General features: G+C 38.5%; 1 protein-coding gene and 1 long non-coding RNA gene across 4 annotated transcripts; both read right to left on the bottom strand.

Moving 5' to 3' along the window:
• Nucleotides 1-1,071: 1,071 nt before the first annotated feature.
• On the bottom strand, nucleotides 1,072-3,881 carry LOC130709891 (uncharacterized). 3 transcript variants are annotated; one of them, XR_009010219.1, is made up of 6 exons: nucleotides 3,373-3,881; nucleotides 3,137-3,248; nucleotides 2,932-3,019; nucleotides 1,804-2,041; nucleotides 1,545-1,575; nucleotides 1,072-1,416 (listed from the first exon to the last, which is right to left on the bottom strand). It is a non-coding gene; the product is annotated as an uncharacterized LOC130709891 (long non-coding RNA). The 3 variants fall into 3 exon arrangements; XR_009010217.1 differs by having other exon boundaries at nucleotides 1,804-2,044; nucleotides 3,373-3,880; XR_009010218.1 differs by having other exon boundaries at nucleotides 1,804-2,044; nucleotides 3,137-3,245; nucleotides 3,373-3,880.
• Nucleotides 3,882-9,965: 6,084 nt separating this feature from the next.
• Nucleotides 9,966-11,090, bottom strand: LOC130713061 (uncharacterized). The gene has a single exon (XM_057562863.1). The coding sequence runs from the start codon at nucleotides 11,088-11,090 to the stop codon at nucleotides 9,966-9,968; it is 1,125 nt and encodes a 374-aa protein (XP_057418846.1).
• Nucleotides 11,091-16,073: the final 4,983 nt, after the last annotated feature.

Here is a 16,073-nt window from a genome sequence, read left to right as displayed (position 1 = left end):
ATCACTTGTCATGCTAAATTCAAATTCTTTTCTTCAGGTTTTTTTTTATAGATATTACACCAAAAGAGATTCTTTGGAAGCCATGGATGGTGAGTCCATTTTATATTCTATATGGAATTTTTCAATATTTTGATTTGTTTTTTATGTTTTATGATTCTCCTTTGTATGTGATTTTATTTTATTCGTTTTTCTTAATTTGCATCTAAAATTTGTGTCATGTGTTATAGGAGGTGAAACATTGATCTGTGTATGTTTTGATTAACCTAATCATTGTCAGTGAAGTGGATTGAGGGAGTGAAAGAATTGAGGGGAGAGAAAGGAGAAGCTGTAGATTTTTTTCCTTGCAACTTTACAAATAATAATTAGGTTCTGATGTAATGTATATTCTTTGTAATGGAGAATTAAGTAGTTGTTTTTAAGAGTCTTTTATATATAATTCAGATGCATACAGTATGCACTCAACTATCACTTGAGCACTAGAGCAAGTAAAGGGAGCATACTACGACTGCTTTACTATTTTTTTTATCGCAAAAATGCTCCGATAAGTACAACAAGCTCAAAAGCAGAATAGCATGATGAAACTACTAGATATTATTAATGAAACCTTTCAGTTCCAAACTGTCAAGACCTTCGCTAGAAATTTGTTCTAAAGTACCACTACAACAAATTTGCCATATACCAACGGCAGAAAACTGTCGGTAAAGGGTTTAAAACCGTGGGTATAACCCAAAAAACCTTTACCGACGGACATCTCATTTCGTGGTTTTTAATTCGCTATACCCACGGATAAATTTTCGTCGGTATATCCTATAGTGACCGTTTTGAAGCCGTAGGAAAATACTTCGAGATATACCTACGACTTCTTCCGTTGGTATAGGTATTAGCACTACAAAAAAAATGTTTTTTAGCGGCGGCTTCTAACCGCTGCAATTGTACAAGTTTTCAAAAACAATTAACATCAAAATAATGTATACATATCAAACATAAACATATCTAAGCATCAGATAAAACTTAATACTACTTTATTCAAGAAAACAACATAACAAAGCTTACATAAAGTAACTCAAAATATAGGGTAATTTGCTTTTTTCCCAATAGCATGAATAACAACCCAATTTGAAAAAATAAGTTGGTAGCTAACTAAAAAATATCACTTGTAGACGATTTCAATCTGAATCCAATCCCATTAGCCTTTGGAAATTCCTAAGCCAAGTTGTACCAAAGGCAATAGAACAGAGAATCATAAAGAAAACAGAGAATGACAAACTTAATGCATAAACTATTATACTTACACCATATAAACTCATCTTGGTAAAGGCTTGCAATTGATGCATTGATAATAACACAACCATTGCTTCGGTGAAGGTAAGGAAGAGCCACAAGCATTGGATAAACATTCCCCCAAATATTAATATCCTGAGAATTAAATTTTTAAAGACCATATTATCTAATTGATAGACAAAAAACATGAAGATTATTATGTAAGAATTTCAAGATTATAGAAGCAAGGAACAAACAGCATGGGAGATAATAAAATGTCTAACCTGTCATATCATTTATGGCACTTTGGGCATCCTGCATATTAAATGCATAAGGACATGTCAGTTTACAAATTCAACACATAATCAACATTATCAGATTTTGCTGGATTCTATCACAATGCTATGTAGATTTTTAATATATTAAATACTTCTTTTCATTGTATGGTTTCTAATTTAGTTTCATAACATGTCTCTAAGGGTACTGTTTTAAAGGCCTAAATTGAGAAAACAAGGCATTCACAAGAAAAACATAAAAGCTTACCATATAACCTCTATAAACAGCCTGGATTTTAGTAGCTGAGGCATATTGGTTCTTTAGAGTTGGCTCTGAATCTTAGTAGCTGAGGCATATTGGTTCTGTTGTTGCTCTCTTTCAAAGTCCCCAACTATTTTCTCAATGCTACTTGGCTCCCTGAAGATGGGGATGAAAGAATTGGTCTCTCCATGCCTTTGTTTTCCTATCACTTCTTCTTCTCTTTTGAGTTTTTACTATCTGAATCCTACTATATTGATAAAAATGATTAGATATATCAGATGCGTAGAAACTCAAACAAGTTCAAATTGGAGCAAAACTTGCTGTAACTTTAAAGTAAGAGTTATGCAAACACTAGCTTACACATAAAATAAACATCATCATGTAGATGTTGCTTCCTGCTTTAAAGTTCAGAGAAAAGAGGCATAATATCTTAAAACTAATGCAGAAAGCAATATAATGTTAGAGTGGTTGGATGAATGACAAGTAACTTCCTAGATAAATTTGCAATATTTCTAATAATCTGTTACTAGTTATGAGGAACCTAATTTATATTTTACAGATGTGTTTTAAGATGTGAAACATCATAATACATCTATAATGCTTGTAAACCAAAAGAATGAAATTTTTAATTCTGCCACAGATCTGTCCATAACAGTTCACTGTCACTAGATTTTCAACAAATTTATTCACAGTGACCCTATCCTCTTTGCATTTTTGGATCAGTAGTGTGATAACTGATTTGGTTACAATTGACTGTGATAAAGTGAGTTGAAAATGAAGTAGTAAATTTTCAAATATATAATACAATTACTAGGAAAGTGATTTTCCTAAGGTAAGGTTGTGAAATCCTACTCCTACAATTGATTATTATCCATTGCTGAAGCTAAGGTTTTATAGTTTCATCCCAAAATTGATTTTTGAGCTAGAACTCATTGTCAAAGAAAATATCCAAACACTAAAATGTTGATTTTGAAAGTGAAGAATCAATTATGACATTCACAAACAAGCATCCAAACAGAACAGGTTAGACATCTGATGAAGATGCCAAATGAAAAACATAACCAAAAACAACAACATAACCAAAATTTCACATTTTTCTTTATAGATAGGAAGGAATTTGCATTAACTACCTACCTTCCACTTGGGCAGTGTGTGAAAACCTTCTTGATTGCAGCAAACTAACTCCCCTTTTTTCCCATATCACTAGCATTACTCTCTCTTCCTATAAGACAAAATCAAGACAAAATTTTCAACTACCTCCTATTATAAGATAAATTCACTAGTTGTAAGATCAAAATCATTCATGTATTATGAATTGTAGTGCAGGTGTTCCACATACCCAAGAATTGCTAAAACTGTACATTCAAGTAAGAATTTGCCTCCGTGAACAATCAAAGGCTTCACGTTCTTCTATTTGCATCCTAGTTTCTAATTAGCTTTTTCCATCTCTTCTAAAAGCAAAAAAAATGATAGTAAGTCATATCACATAAGAGCATCTCATAAACAGAGGAGAAATGGAAAGATAAAACCAACAGCAACAAAAATAATGAAACAAAAATCAACAGAGACATGTACCTGACATTCTTGTTTGAAGAAATAACCTGGACAATATCAGTAAAAGGAACATCAACAACACGATAGAAAATTGAGCATAAAAAATGGAAGGTTCTACTGTGTGGAAGAGTCAGTGTAAACCCTTGGAGTTACGAAATCCCTAAATTGCATTGTTCGAAAGGGTTTCCAAGCTCAGCAGCCTTGGGATGGAAATGGAGGGCCTTGAGCTTCTCGCCCCTCTCCTAGTGAATGAGTCCAACATCCACTATGGCTAGGGCGGAGCCATGAGAACCTGCTACCCAAAGGCTCAAACTCATGAACGACGAGATGGCGACGGTCGCCGGAGTCCACCGCGGAGAAGACAGATCGGTGAAGATGGCGACCAGGAGCGAGGCCAGGAGCGATGATGAAATTGAGTGACAGCGTGGTTAGGGTTAAGGGATGAACACATTATGGGAGGGAAATGAAATTTGAGAGAGAATTTCCGGGAAACAAAAGAAGGGCCAGAGTTAAAAAAATTAAGGTATCAGTAAAACATCTAGCGATAAAAAGAAAGATTTTGTGGGTATATAATATCTATACCTATATCTATAGTTGTGTATCTGTCACTAAAAAGAATTAGTGATGGTAATAAGTTCCCGTTGGTATACAGTACTTATACCCACGGTTTAAAATATGTCCGTTAGTATATGTTGCTTATACCCACACTTTTTACCACTGTCAACAAGAGATCGACCTTGAAGCAAGCAAGGTATGGTGGGTGTCATCATCTTCATCGATATTACCCACCAGATAGACTTGAGAAAAGACTTTCAGGCATCCTGAGAGTAAGGAGAAGCTGGATCTAAATGTATTAGAAAGAGCCTAAAAGCTTTTATATATAGGAAGAATATTTTACATGAAAATACTTCTACATAAAAATAAATGTTAATAAGATTCCATCGGAATTTTTTTTTTGTTACAAGAAAAACATAATATAATATAGTTTGATGTTAATTTTTTACTACATAATAATATAGTCCACTTTAACTTTTTTGTACAAATTATTATAGGAGTTAAATTCTCCTATGAGAAGAAATATATTTTAACAAGAAAGTACCTTCATTAAGTATTAATTAATGTATCAAATACAATAACAAATTTCGCGGTACATTCTTTTTTTTCTAAGATTAAAATGTATTCTGAATGTTTTATTGGTGATTCTTCATATCTATAATTTGTATTATTGTCTTTAGGCTCATGAAGAATGTGAAACGACTTCATGTTGATATGGGTCAAACTTAGTTTATTTTATTGTGTAAAAAATAAACTCACATAATTACGTACATAAATAATTTTTTCTCTTTTTTTCATTGTAGATTAAATCAGCTATTGTTTATTATCCATCATTAAACCACATCCCCTAATATGTTTTGCATAATTTGAGATTTGGTTAACCAATTTTTTTATTAGTTATTCAATTGTACGAAGTTCAATCTATGCAACAAGGGTTTTAATTTAAGATTTTTTGTCCATTTTGCTCATCATTTCATACTCTTCTATTTCATCAGTTGTTTATTATATTTTTAATGATCAAGGTATTAATTGACCTATCAAATATAATAGATGTATTCCTCGTGCAACGCGCGGGTAAAAAACACTAGTTTATCTCTATTTTAAAACACATGCAATGAGAGATAAAAAAAATGCATCACGTTTTAATGAGGCACATTTGCTTGTTTACCGGCCTAGGGGGGTTGATTGTTGATCTATGTTCTTAGAGTTTGATATTTTATACTCACTTGCTTTATATTATTCAATAAAGTCCTTTTGTTCTGTTTTAAAAAAAAACAAGGCATCAATATAGAAGTACAAATGCATTTCATTTAAAAAATAAACAAAAAATAAAAAAAGGATATGTTTATACCATTTTGCTTTCGGAGCTCTCTCTTCACCAATTAAAATTGCAAGGAACGATGCTTAATCAATTAAAGTTATAACCTAGTATTGATATTTTCACTGAAAGAAGTCATAGGGTTAGAGTTATTTTGAAAACAAAGTTTCAAAAAACAATAAGAAAGTGTGAAAGAAAAATGTTTGATGTCCATCCTCATCAAATGAGTATTTATAAAATTTTCAATACGTTTAACATTGATTTAAATATAGTCCTTGACTTATTTTAAACAAATTTGAAAATTTCATTGAGATACCAAAGTCATTATTGATTTATTTTCTTTTTATTTCACACTCAATATAATAAAATTCCAATACTTATAACAAAAAAAAATTTGAAAAATTGTTCTATCCAAGAACATAGAGATGAGGTACGGTACTCATGGTAACAGGATCGTGAAGTGAGAATCGAAAGAGAGTGAAAGTGTAACTGCTTAGAGAGAGAAAGTAACTGAATTTCAAGTTGTTATTTCTCAAATGAGCCAAGAGTCCCTTACAATTGACAACCGCTCCCTATTTATACATTCGGGGTTTAGGCTTGGCGCCCTTAACTTCTCCTAATGGGCCGGTTGGGCCTCCCAGGAAAAGGCCCAACTCCCCGACTCGCGCATCGCCCCGGGTTGGCACGCCTGGGCGAGGGACCCTAGGGTCTCGCCCAGTCCACAAATCCACAAGACACCGAGCTCGAAGCATGAGAGTTGAGTGTGTCTTTTAAAGAAAAAGCAAATACAAGGCGATAACCATGAGTAAATTACCTAGAGCCAAAACCTAACAACTTAACATAATTGTCAACATGGCTTGGTAACCAGAATCTAAGACTAGTTTTTTTACTTTCCCGGCGAACTCCTTTGATCCCACGAGTCCACAAGTCGGCTAGCGGCGACGACCATCACCCACACTTGATCTTCCCGCCCAGCTGCGGTTATGCATGCGTCACGGGTCATGGTGGTTTGACGCGTATTAAGCCTATGCCACGTGGCAGGGAAGGTCTGTAGAATCTCAACTGCCTTCCCTGAAACGTCCCTTCAAGATCCTCGCAAAAGCCTGCCAGTTTGAATTTAAACCAATTAGCTTCAGCTGTGGCAGTTTCCGTTTATTGCGACATTCTCACTCCCCAAAATCCCGCAACTGCAATCATTCCTTCGTCAGTATGGTGCACGATTTTCCACCTCTTCCCCACGTTTCCCAACTGCCCCCAGCACTTCACCACACGTTTTCCCCCGCCCATCATCATCCTTCTCCTATAAAGACGATGCTCCCTCATCCTCTACTCCTTTCACAACCCCAACTCTTGGCCACTCTTTTTGCTCCCCCATCCTCTACTCCTTTCTGTTAGTTTTAATGAATAAAACGACGCATGTCCTTAATGAATGAATGAATATATGAATGAACTTATGAATGAATGAACGAATTTATGCATAAACATGCGATTTCGGCGATTCGCCATATTACGCCGCCCTTTCGCCCATAGCTCCAGTACTTGAGTCCGAGTTTCGCGTGAATGATTTTGAGAGTGTGCTAGGTGTAACTAGGTCTTTTGCTCAATCTTTGACCGAGGCTATGTTCACACCTTTTTCCCGTAAGATCAGGTGTGACCCCACCAACCTTATTAGGCGGGGACTTATGATTGCTTGGGGCTCAATGGCCATGTGGGTTGCCCAAGGCGTGACCTAGTTAAAATGATCGTCCGCGTTTCAGGGAGACTTGACTCGCCCATATTTCGGGGAGGTTCTTGGGATAAAAAGCTTATCCGCACACGTCGTCAACTGGTGGCTACGGTCAGCGCCGGACTTTCCGGGGTGATCTCCAGACATCAAGGTCGTGTTGGGATCGCCACCTTCAGGGAATTTTTCCCACCAGGCTGTCAGCTCTATTTAGTTGAAGGTTAGGAGTATTGCTGAGAATATCCTTGTATATTTGACTTGTGAAAATTTTTGACATTCGAGGGATGCCTCATTAAAAAACTCTTGTGGTGGAGAAAAAGAGCGCATCTTTATTTTTACCCTAGTTCCTCAGCTTCCTCGCCACGCCCTTGTTCTATTGCCGGCTCGCCTGATCAGGGCACCACACCAAACACCCCATCTTCCAGCTCCTCGTACTTCCCGACGACCTTATGGAAAAAAGGAGGTCTTTTGGTCTCATGCTCTCGCCCGACGTGCTGGTTCGCCTCTTTCGGCCCCATATCAACGGCTTCTACTGGGCTCTTATTCTTCATATTATTCCTTTTCTTATCCCGGCGTCCACGCGACTGTCCCCCCTTCTTCCTCCATCTTCTAGTTACTCTGATCTGGGCCAGCCTCCCTGCTCGCCCTTTGATGCTTCTTTCCCGCCAACTGTACTGGCCTGTTAAGTGTATTCAACCTTTGGAGCGCTGCCTCGTCTTGCTCCCAGCTAAAGAGGTCCATGTTATCCTCTACCAATCTATCCAAGCGCCCTTCCTGCTCGGCGGTAAGCCTGGGCTCAATCGCCAGCACACCCCTGCTGGATGCGTCCATATCCCAGTTCTCCCAACGCCTCTCGTCAACGGTGGGAGTATGTTGTCCATTCTGTCCCGCCTTTCGGCTTTCCTTGTCCCGACTTCGATTTTTCCTTGATCCTCTTATGTTCCCGCCGACCAACTGTCCCTCGGCGTTTTGACCCTGTGCAACTAGCTGTTCTTGTTCCCCCTTTTCGACTTCAATCTCATGACACCTGTGCCCGTCATTAACTCCTTTCTTACCGTACAAATTAAGGCAGTTGTTGTAGCATTCTCTCGCCCTTTGCTGGTCTACTTCGATTTTACCATCTTTACCGCAAATCAGGGGGCATTTTACTGCCAGGTGGGCCGTTAAAATCACCGCGCAGAGACGATTCAATGTGTTCCGCCCTATGATGACGTTGTACGCCGTCGCAACCTGCAAGACCAAATACCTTACGCGTAGAAGCTCAGCGCTTTCGTCGACCCCAAAAACCGTAAACAAATCTACGTAGCCGCGCACCTGGACCTGCTTTCCAGAGAATCCTACTAGGAGCCCCGTGTACGGTCTTAAATCCTTGTCTGTCAACCCCAACTTATCAAACACATCTCTGTAAATGATATCTGCGGAACTACCTTGGTCCAAAAGCACTCTTTGCATGTTAAAGCCATTGATTCTCACCATTACTACCACTGGATTGTCCTTGTGCGTCCTAATCCCTTCAAAATCTGCCGCCGAAATCACTATATCTGGGTGTTGACAACCAAACAGGGCTGGATAATCTTGCACCGATGCTACCGCCCCCTTGCGCCTCAGTCTCGCCGTGGACCTACCGCCACCCTTTGAAGGTATGAAAAACGGTAGAAAGGGGGGGTTTGAATAACGTTTTTAGAATAAAACTTCCACCTTAAGATTTTAGCAAATCTTTTCGAGACACAAGAGGTGCTTAAGATAAGAGATAGAAAAGCGCACAAGGATTTTATCCTGGTTCACTTGATGAATTACTCAGGCTAATCCAGTCCACCCGTTAAGGTGATTTCTTCCTTCTTAGAATGAAGGCAATCCACTAATCAGATAATTGTTACAACTGCACTTGAAACCTGCAAGTGACTAACAATACACTGACTTAGCTCACACTAAGATTCACTCTCTTAGTCTTCTTTAGAATCCGATCAACCTTGATCTCCTAAAGGTAAACTAAACAACTGTTTAAGAGATCTTTTTTACAAAGAGATTGCTTCTAAAAAGCTTATAGTAAACACAGTGAATTCAATGAAGAAAGAATGCTTAGAAGGTTTGAATATAGCTTGCGCGTGTGAGATTCTTCTAGCCACATCTTTCAATCTTCAGCCTCTATTTATACTCCAAGGATTAGGGTTTGAACGTTGCATGGGAATGCTACCGTTGGAGGGCAGTTCTGGAATTTCTAGCTTCTGCTGTGGCTGAGAATGTTAGATTAGGTCGTCAGGATAGTACAATTGCTTTTGTACTTTGGATAGTGACTTGACCTTTAACCTCGTTTGACTTCTGATTAGAGGAGCGCTTCGTGTTGGAACTTGTGAAGCTTGTTGATCAGAGTCAGAGGGAAGCTTGGATCTTCTGATCGTTGTACCTTCTGATTCTCAACTCAGAGGATCAGTACTTGGTCTTCAGAGCCAGTTGCTTCTGGACTTCAGAGTCTTCACTCTTTAGCTTCTAGATCTTCAGAGTCTTCTACACCATCAGAACTTCTAAACCTTCAGAGTGTCTGGGTTGTCAGAACGTCTGGATCATTAGAACTTCAAGTGAGCTGAGTCCTTATCAGAGCTTGATTTACTTCAGATCTTCTGAAGCTTTTCTACTGTTCAGACTGAACATAGAGATTGCGAAAGCGTTGCTAGGGTCACTCTTTTAGCATAGTGCTTCTGATTTTTGTGAGATTGTGTCAAGGTCAGAGCCTGTTAAGAGCACACTCAGAAAACACGTTAGAGTACCATAATTGTTCATACTAAAAGGTTAACTTGTAATCATCAAAACATAGAGTTGTACTACTAGATCAAAACTTGATCTTACGCCCTTGTCAAAACCTCCTGCGATTGTGTTGATCGTTTCGACTGACGTCTTGGCATTGCTATTAAAAGTTTCTTCAGCTCCTTTCTCCGTCGCCACCTTTGCTCGCCTCTTATCTGACGCTGGTGCTCGCCGACAAACACCCCGTTGGTCCTTATCTTATTCGCGGTCTATTGCTTATGCTCGCCTCGCCCTAATCAGCCTTCCGACCTTGCCTTTCAGCGCGAAACAAGTATTGGTGTCATGGCCTTCCAAGTGGTGATATTCGCACCATTTTGTCCGGACCTCCACCTCTCGCTGCGAACTATTTCCATCTCTTGCGCTCTTGACCACTTTCGTCACCTCCGCCTCCTGGAGCAGCTTTGCCAATTCTTCGTTCGAACATCTCTTTGGCCTTCCACGCTGGCGAAGGCTGTTTGTCCGGCGAGGGGGGAAACGCTCGACGTCCTTTTCTCGTGCTCCATTTGCCTCCTTTTTCCATTTCCATTTTCCCGTTAGCGATTCATCCCTCCGGCTGCTTATTTTTTCCGCCCTTACACGTTTCTTCTTGAATGCGTCGTCCTCCTCCTCTAGGATGTAAGCACTCTCCTGGGCACGAGCTTCTGTCATCGAGTACGCCGGCTTCCGACTCAGCTTGCTGTTTAGCTTTGCCGGCAGCAATCCATTTTTGAAGGCGCACGCGCATGTCTGAGGCTCTGACTCCTCGATCTTCCTAGACGCATCAATGTACCGCTTTACATATTGCTTCAAAGTTTCGCATTCCTTCTGTCGAATGTCATACAGATCTGCAATTGTCACCGGCTCAATCTTGCTTGCAGAGAACTGAGTAAGGAATTGCGATGATAAGTCGCGAAACTTTGCTATAGATCCTCTTGGCAGAGCTTTAAACCAAGCTGTTACCGCGCTCTTAAACGTGGATGGAAACATCCTGCACTTGACCGCATCGGAAGACGCGCCTGTTGCCATCTTCACGTTGAAATAAAGCAGATGATCCTTTGGATCCGTTTGTCCGTTGTATGTCGCTAACTTAAGACTCCTCATATCATCCGGCACAGCCACCTCCCTCACTGCCGCTGAGAATGACTCGACCTTCTCAGCGGCCTCGGCTTCCCTCACTTCTACGCCCCACTGCTTGAGGCGATAATACTCCAACTCTTCTTGCAGACAATCGTTTTGCAGCCTGAGGTCATCACCCCGTGCACGGTGCTCCTCTTCACGGCGCAACCTCCTTCTTACGCGGTGCAGTGGTGAGCCACGTCCCTGCTCTAGCTCTTCGCTTCGTCGTCGACGACGCGATTCCATCAAGTTTTGTCGGATGACTAGAGCTTCACCGAAAATCCAAAAATCGAAGTAAAAATGCACAGAAAATCAGATTTCTCTTGATCAAATCACAATCCACATGATCCGGGAATCAAAATCTACCGCTCCCACAGACGACGCCAAATGTTCTATCCAAGAACATAGAGATGAGGTACGGTACTCATGGTAAGAGGATCGTGAAGTGAGAATCGAAAGAGAGTGAGAGCGTAACCGCTTAGAGAGAGAAAGTAATTGAATTTCAAGTTGTTATTTCTCAAATGAGCTAAGAGTCCCTTACAATTGGCAATCGCTCCCTATTTATACATTCGAGGTTTGGGCTTGGCGCCCTTAACTTCTCCTAATGGGCCGGTTGGGCCTCCCAGGAAAAGGCCCAACTCCCCGGCTTGCGCATCGCCCCGGGTTGGCACGCCTAGGCGAGGGACGCTAGGGTCTCGCCCAGTCCAAAAATTATCATTGATTTAAATATAACCTTTGAATGTTTTTTCTAAAAATGAATTTCATTGATATTGGCTGAAGAGGGCTCCTTTGTGGAGGAGGTTGATCCAGTGCTAGAATTCTCTCCGCCGAAACCGCGACGTCGTGGTCGTCCTAGGAAAAATCATGCGGTGAAGAGTGTTTCTGAGGGACCTCCTCGCAGGCCTCGAGGGCGTCCTAAGAAATCAGAGAGCTTGGAAAGTTCAGACCTCCCTCCTCCCGTCGCCGCTCCTGCTCCCTCCTGTGGCGGCTATTTCACTCGTGCTACGAAGGCCTGGTTGTTGGGAAAATCTGTGGGTATGGTGTTTCCGGGAAGCGATGAGGAGGCTATTCGTGGTTTGGCGGAGGAGCTTAGAGAGAATTGGCATGTTGGCTTGTAGGTGTTTGGTGCGGGCTCTTGGGTTTTGTTTTGGTTTTGGGGCTAGTGTTTCGCTTGATCTTGTCTTTTTCTCTCTTTTAGGTTTTCTTTGCTCTTTTGGGTTGGTTTTGTGGTTCTTTTTCTTTCCTCCCTTTGTGGGTTTGTACTTTTCTATTGAATTTGAATAAATCCTTCTTTGGTCTCAAAAAAAAAAAGTTAATAATTAATTTCAAAAAAAAATTTAATAATTAAAATTACCAAATTTTGGGTTAAAATTTAATAACTTTCTATAAAGTAAAGATTTAAAATCTCAAATACTTTTAATCGTGGTAAAATCATAATTAACTTTTGTTAATTATTCTAATATCATTAATAACCATTAAATGTCAAATTAATTTAATAGTTATTTTTGGAAAAAGACATAACTAACTTTTGTTAATTATTCTAATGTCATTAATAACCATTAAATGTCATATTAATTAATTAATTAATTATTTTGGATCGAGCTAACCCTGCCTAAAAAATTAACTAGGATTCTACCACATTGTTTTTTCAATTTGCAAAATCGGTCATAAGAGAATTAATGGATCATACCTTGTAAGAATCAATTGAATCATAACCAAGAACAACATCAGCTAAATTCCATGTAAAAGTCAAAACCAAAAGATTGTATGCGGATTAATTGATGTCAGAGATGGTTAAGAATTGATGTGGAGAAAAGGGAAGACAACAAACCATGTTTATCAGGAACTATGACAGAGATAATTGTAGCGGACGACTTAAGACGTCGGCAAGTACTTTTCAATCCGGACGATTTGACTTGTCCGTTTTGCACTACTGTGGAGGAGTGTAGCGGTCATCTTTTCTTCACTTGCGTATTCTCTATGGGCGTGTGGCAAGCACTGCATCGCTGGTTGGGGATATCTGTGGCTTTACCGGCTTCAACTCTGGCCAATTTTGCCCAGTTTTCAATCACAGCAAGGAATAAAAATCAGCGTCTTGGGGAACTAGCTATCTGGATAGCTACTGTTTGGTCGCTTTGGCTACAGCGGAATTCTATTATTTTCAAGAACAATGCCTTGGATCATAGCTACCTCCTTGATCTGATTCAATCTCGTTCCTGGCACTGGCTCAAAGCGAAATTCTGCAGGTTTACTTATTCTCTTTATGAGTGGAAATCTTGCCCTTTGGAGTGCCTCTCTTCTCTGTAGGACCGTTGTCAATTCATCTCCATCTCATGTTGGGGCCATCTCTAACGTGAGGTTGCGGTAAAATGCTAGGTAATTGGGTGGAAAGGCCTACGAATTTTGCTGCTACATTGGATTCCAATTCTGTGCTTGTGAGGGTCTTGGTCGTGTGGACACTTGATGAGTGTGCTGGCTGTTAGTGTTTTGGTATTTTTGGATTAGTTGGTTTTGTAATATGTAACAGGGAGGGTTGTAGGCATGCTTGTTGGTGGGTTAGATGGTTTCTTTTTTACTAGTCTGTATTTTATCTATCTTCTCCTTTTCTTCTCTTTTGTATTCGGGTTAAGCACCCCTTGTGCTAGTTGAATACAATTCTTTGGCTTACCTAAAAAAACAGAGATAATTGTAGCTCCAGAGCTTGTTAATCTTAGCTCAAATTTTCCTCTTTTCAATTTATAAATCTCAATCTTCTTATCATTCTCATGTGCCTGAGAGAGGAGCAGAAGCCCCAAGAGAGAACAAAAGAAGAGTATCTTAGACATGGTTCAAGAGTCGGTAGGTGGAGCTTACTTCTTACAGTGTATAGAGAGAGATGAGCCAAATAAAAAAAAAGTGTTAATATTGAATAGTTTCAACATTTGCAGTTGATCTTATCTAAAACAAATAGTATGTTCACACTTATATTATACTAGGATAGAGTCGTTTGCCGATTGCCTCTGCGATGCACTGGTAATTTTTTACTAAATCAATTTTTAATTATAATTATTGAGTATTTGAAATATATGAAATTATACAATGATATACTTACTAAAACATATAATTTTAATTAGTGAAACACGTATATGTTGTTATTATCTTTTCTTTATGTCTCAATGTTTCATCTTACTTATAGACATTAATTGGATAACTCGGCGCGCAATATTAAGTTTGGTTCAGCCTTTAATTGTGGGTGTGCTCTCCGACACAATCTTGCATGTAAAAGATAAACAAATTATTCATACAAAGAGATACGAATAATGTATATAGTATATGTTTCTCAAATGTTGGTTAATTGAATCAGCACCCAACCTTAAAGCATGTGTACGTGCGATGCACGGAGAAGCAATTCTACAAAAAAAAAATCGGTATCTAAATACCAGTAGGATTTGAACCTAGGACTTGAAAAATTTTAATCCATCATGTATCATTTAAGCTATTCATACCAGTAGCAATTCTACAATTTGTTAAACTTAATTCTACAATTTATTAAAATGATTTGAATAATTTACATACCAGTAGTCTGCTCAAGGTTCCAAACTCATTCATTTAAATTATTATCTTTACTACTATATAAGTGTAGATTAATGTATATATCACGCACGCACGCACGCATGCACACACACTCATAATTTTACAATAATGTCGTTGTTATCATTAAATTTTACGGCAAGACTCAAACTACATTATATAAATAATACTATTTATCATTATTAATACAAATAACAGTATGAACATTACACGGGGGCTTCTGAGCGTTGAAGATGTCAGCTTCAACAGTGACAGTTGCCATTTGCATGTGCGGCACCATTTTTGTTAGAGTAATGATATATTGATATGTATACACCTCATTTTTTAAACATTTCATTTACACCTATTTTTATTTTTATCTCTCTCTTCTTATTATCTATCACATCTCATACTTTCTTTCACTTACTTTTTCTTTTCTTCATATCTCTCTCCTCATTCCACCTATTTCCACCTCTCTTAGCTAGAGGTGTGAAAGAATCATTATTGTTTTGGTTAAGCTGAGCCTCAACATCATGCAATAATGATTAAGTGTATTATTTTTTGAACAGATTAACTGTGTTATTATTTGTCCTTGTTGCACAAAGTTAATTTCCAATTGTATTACAAAAAATATTAAATAAGAGGTCGACCAGATATGAAAATGAGATTGTAAACTTTCATGATATTTTAGTTTTAATTAATATTTGATTTTTGTGAAACTTATATTGAGATAAGTATTTATATATTGATTTATAACATTAAAATAATGTATGCTATCTTAATATATATATGTTATGTTGTGAATAGAATCCCAATTTATAATTGAAAGATAGTTGAAAATTGTCAAAAAGAATGTAAAAGTTAAAAAATATTATAAAATAAATAAAAACACGGTTGTGTATATAGCTAAACTATGGTTTAAACCTTTTTTAGGTTGTACAAACGCACAAAGTCTTAAAGTGTATATTTCCTCTAATTATTAAAATCTTAAAAAAAAAATTGGTAAACGACGCTAAAAGAAACAAAAGCTAAGTCCTCAGATGAGAAACACTATGGCTATCTGCCAACAACAAAGGCTCGATCCCAGGAGGAGGCGTAGGATACAGGTTTCCGTACACCGAGTGCAATCCAACTCCCAGGTTGGCCATAAAATCTCCCGGAGCATTCCCCTCACGTAAGGTATGCCTCAAAATCTTTATTTTTTTTGGCTTAATTACATATTTTTACCCTCAGAACCGTTATTTTTTTGACAGAAAACAATCCGAGGACTAAAATTGTTGACGGAGCCTAACATCGGGGAAGCGAAATGTTATTTTTAAAGTTTAGAGACCCCGTTTGCACACTTGAGAAACCCGGGGGACCAAAATTGCTAATAAGCCTTTTTTAAAAGCTCGTTTAAAAGAGTTTATTTGAATTTATTTTAGGGCATGGTTTTCATGCCATCTCCACATATTATACCACTTTCCCTTCAACTTCTTCTCACACATGAGACCATCTTCTTCTTCAAGAAAAACATCACCCCAAAATCAGTTCATCCTTCTCTTCTCTCTCACTAGAGACCATCTTTTTGTCACCATTCTCATTCTTCTCCTCTCCCAAATTTTCAAAATGAATTCGGGATTTTATTTGGGTGAAGATTGAACTACAAAGTGGCTGAAGATTGAAGCAGAAAATGAGAAT

The sequence above is a fragment of the Lotus japonicus genome, chromosome 4, assembly GCF_012489685.1.
Source record: "Lotus japonicus ecotype B-129 chromosome 4, LjGifu_v1.2".
NCBI lineage: Eukaryota > Viridiplantae > Streptophyta > Magnoliopsida > Fabales > Fabaceae > Lotus > Lotus japonicus.
The sequence above is the reverse complement of the archived record's forward strand: the minus strand, read 5'-3'. Positions and strand labels throughout refer to the sequence as shown.

What these genes read in the sequence shown, in the direction of transcription:
- LOC130713061 (XM_057562863.1), bottom strand. Translation starts at nt 11,090, where the DNA reads ATGGAATCGCGTCGTCGACGACGAAGCGAAGAGCTAGAGCAGGGACGT.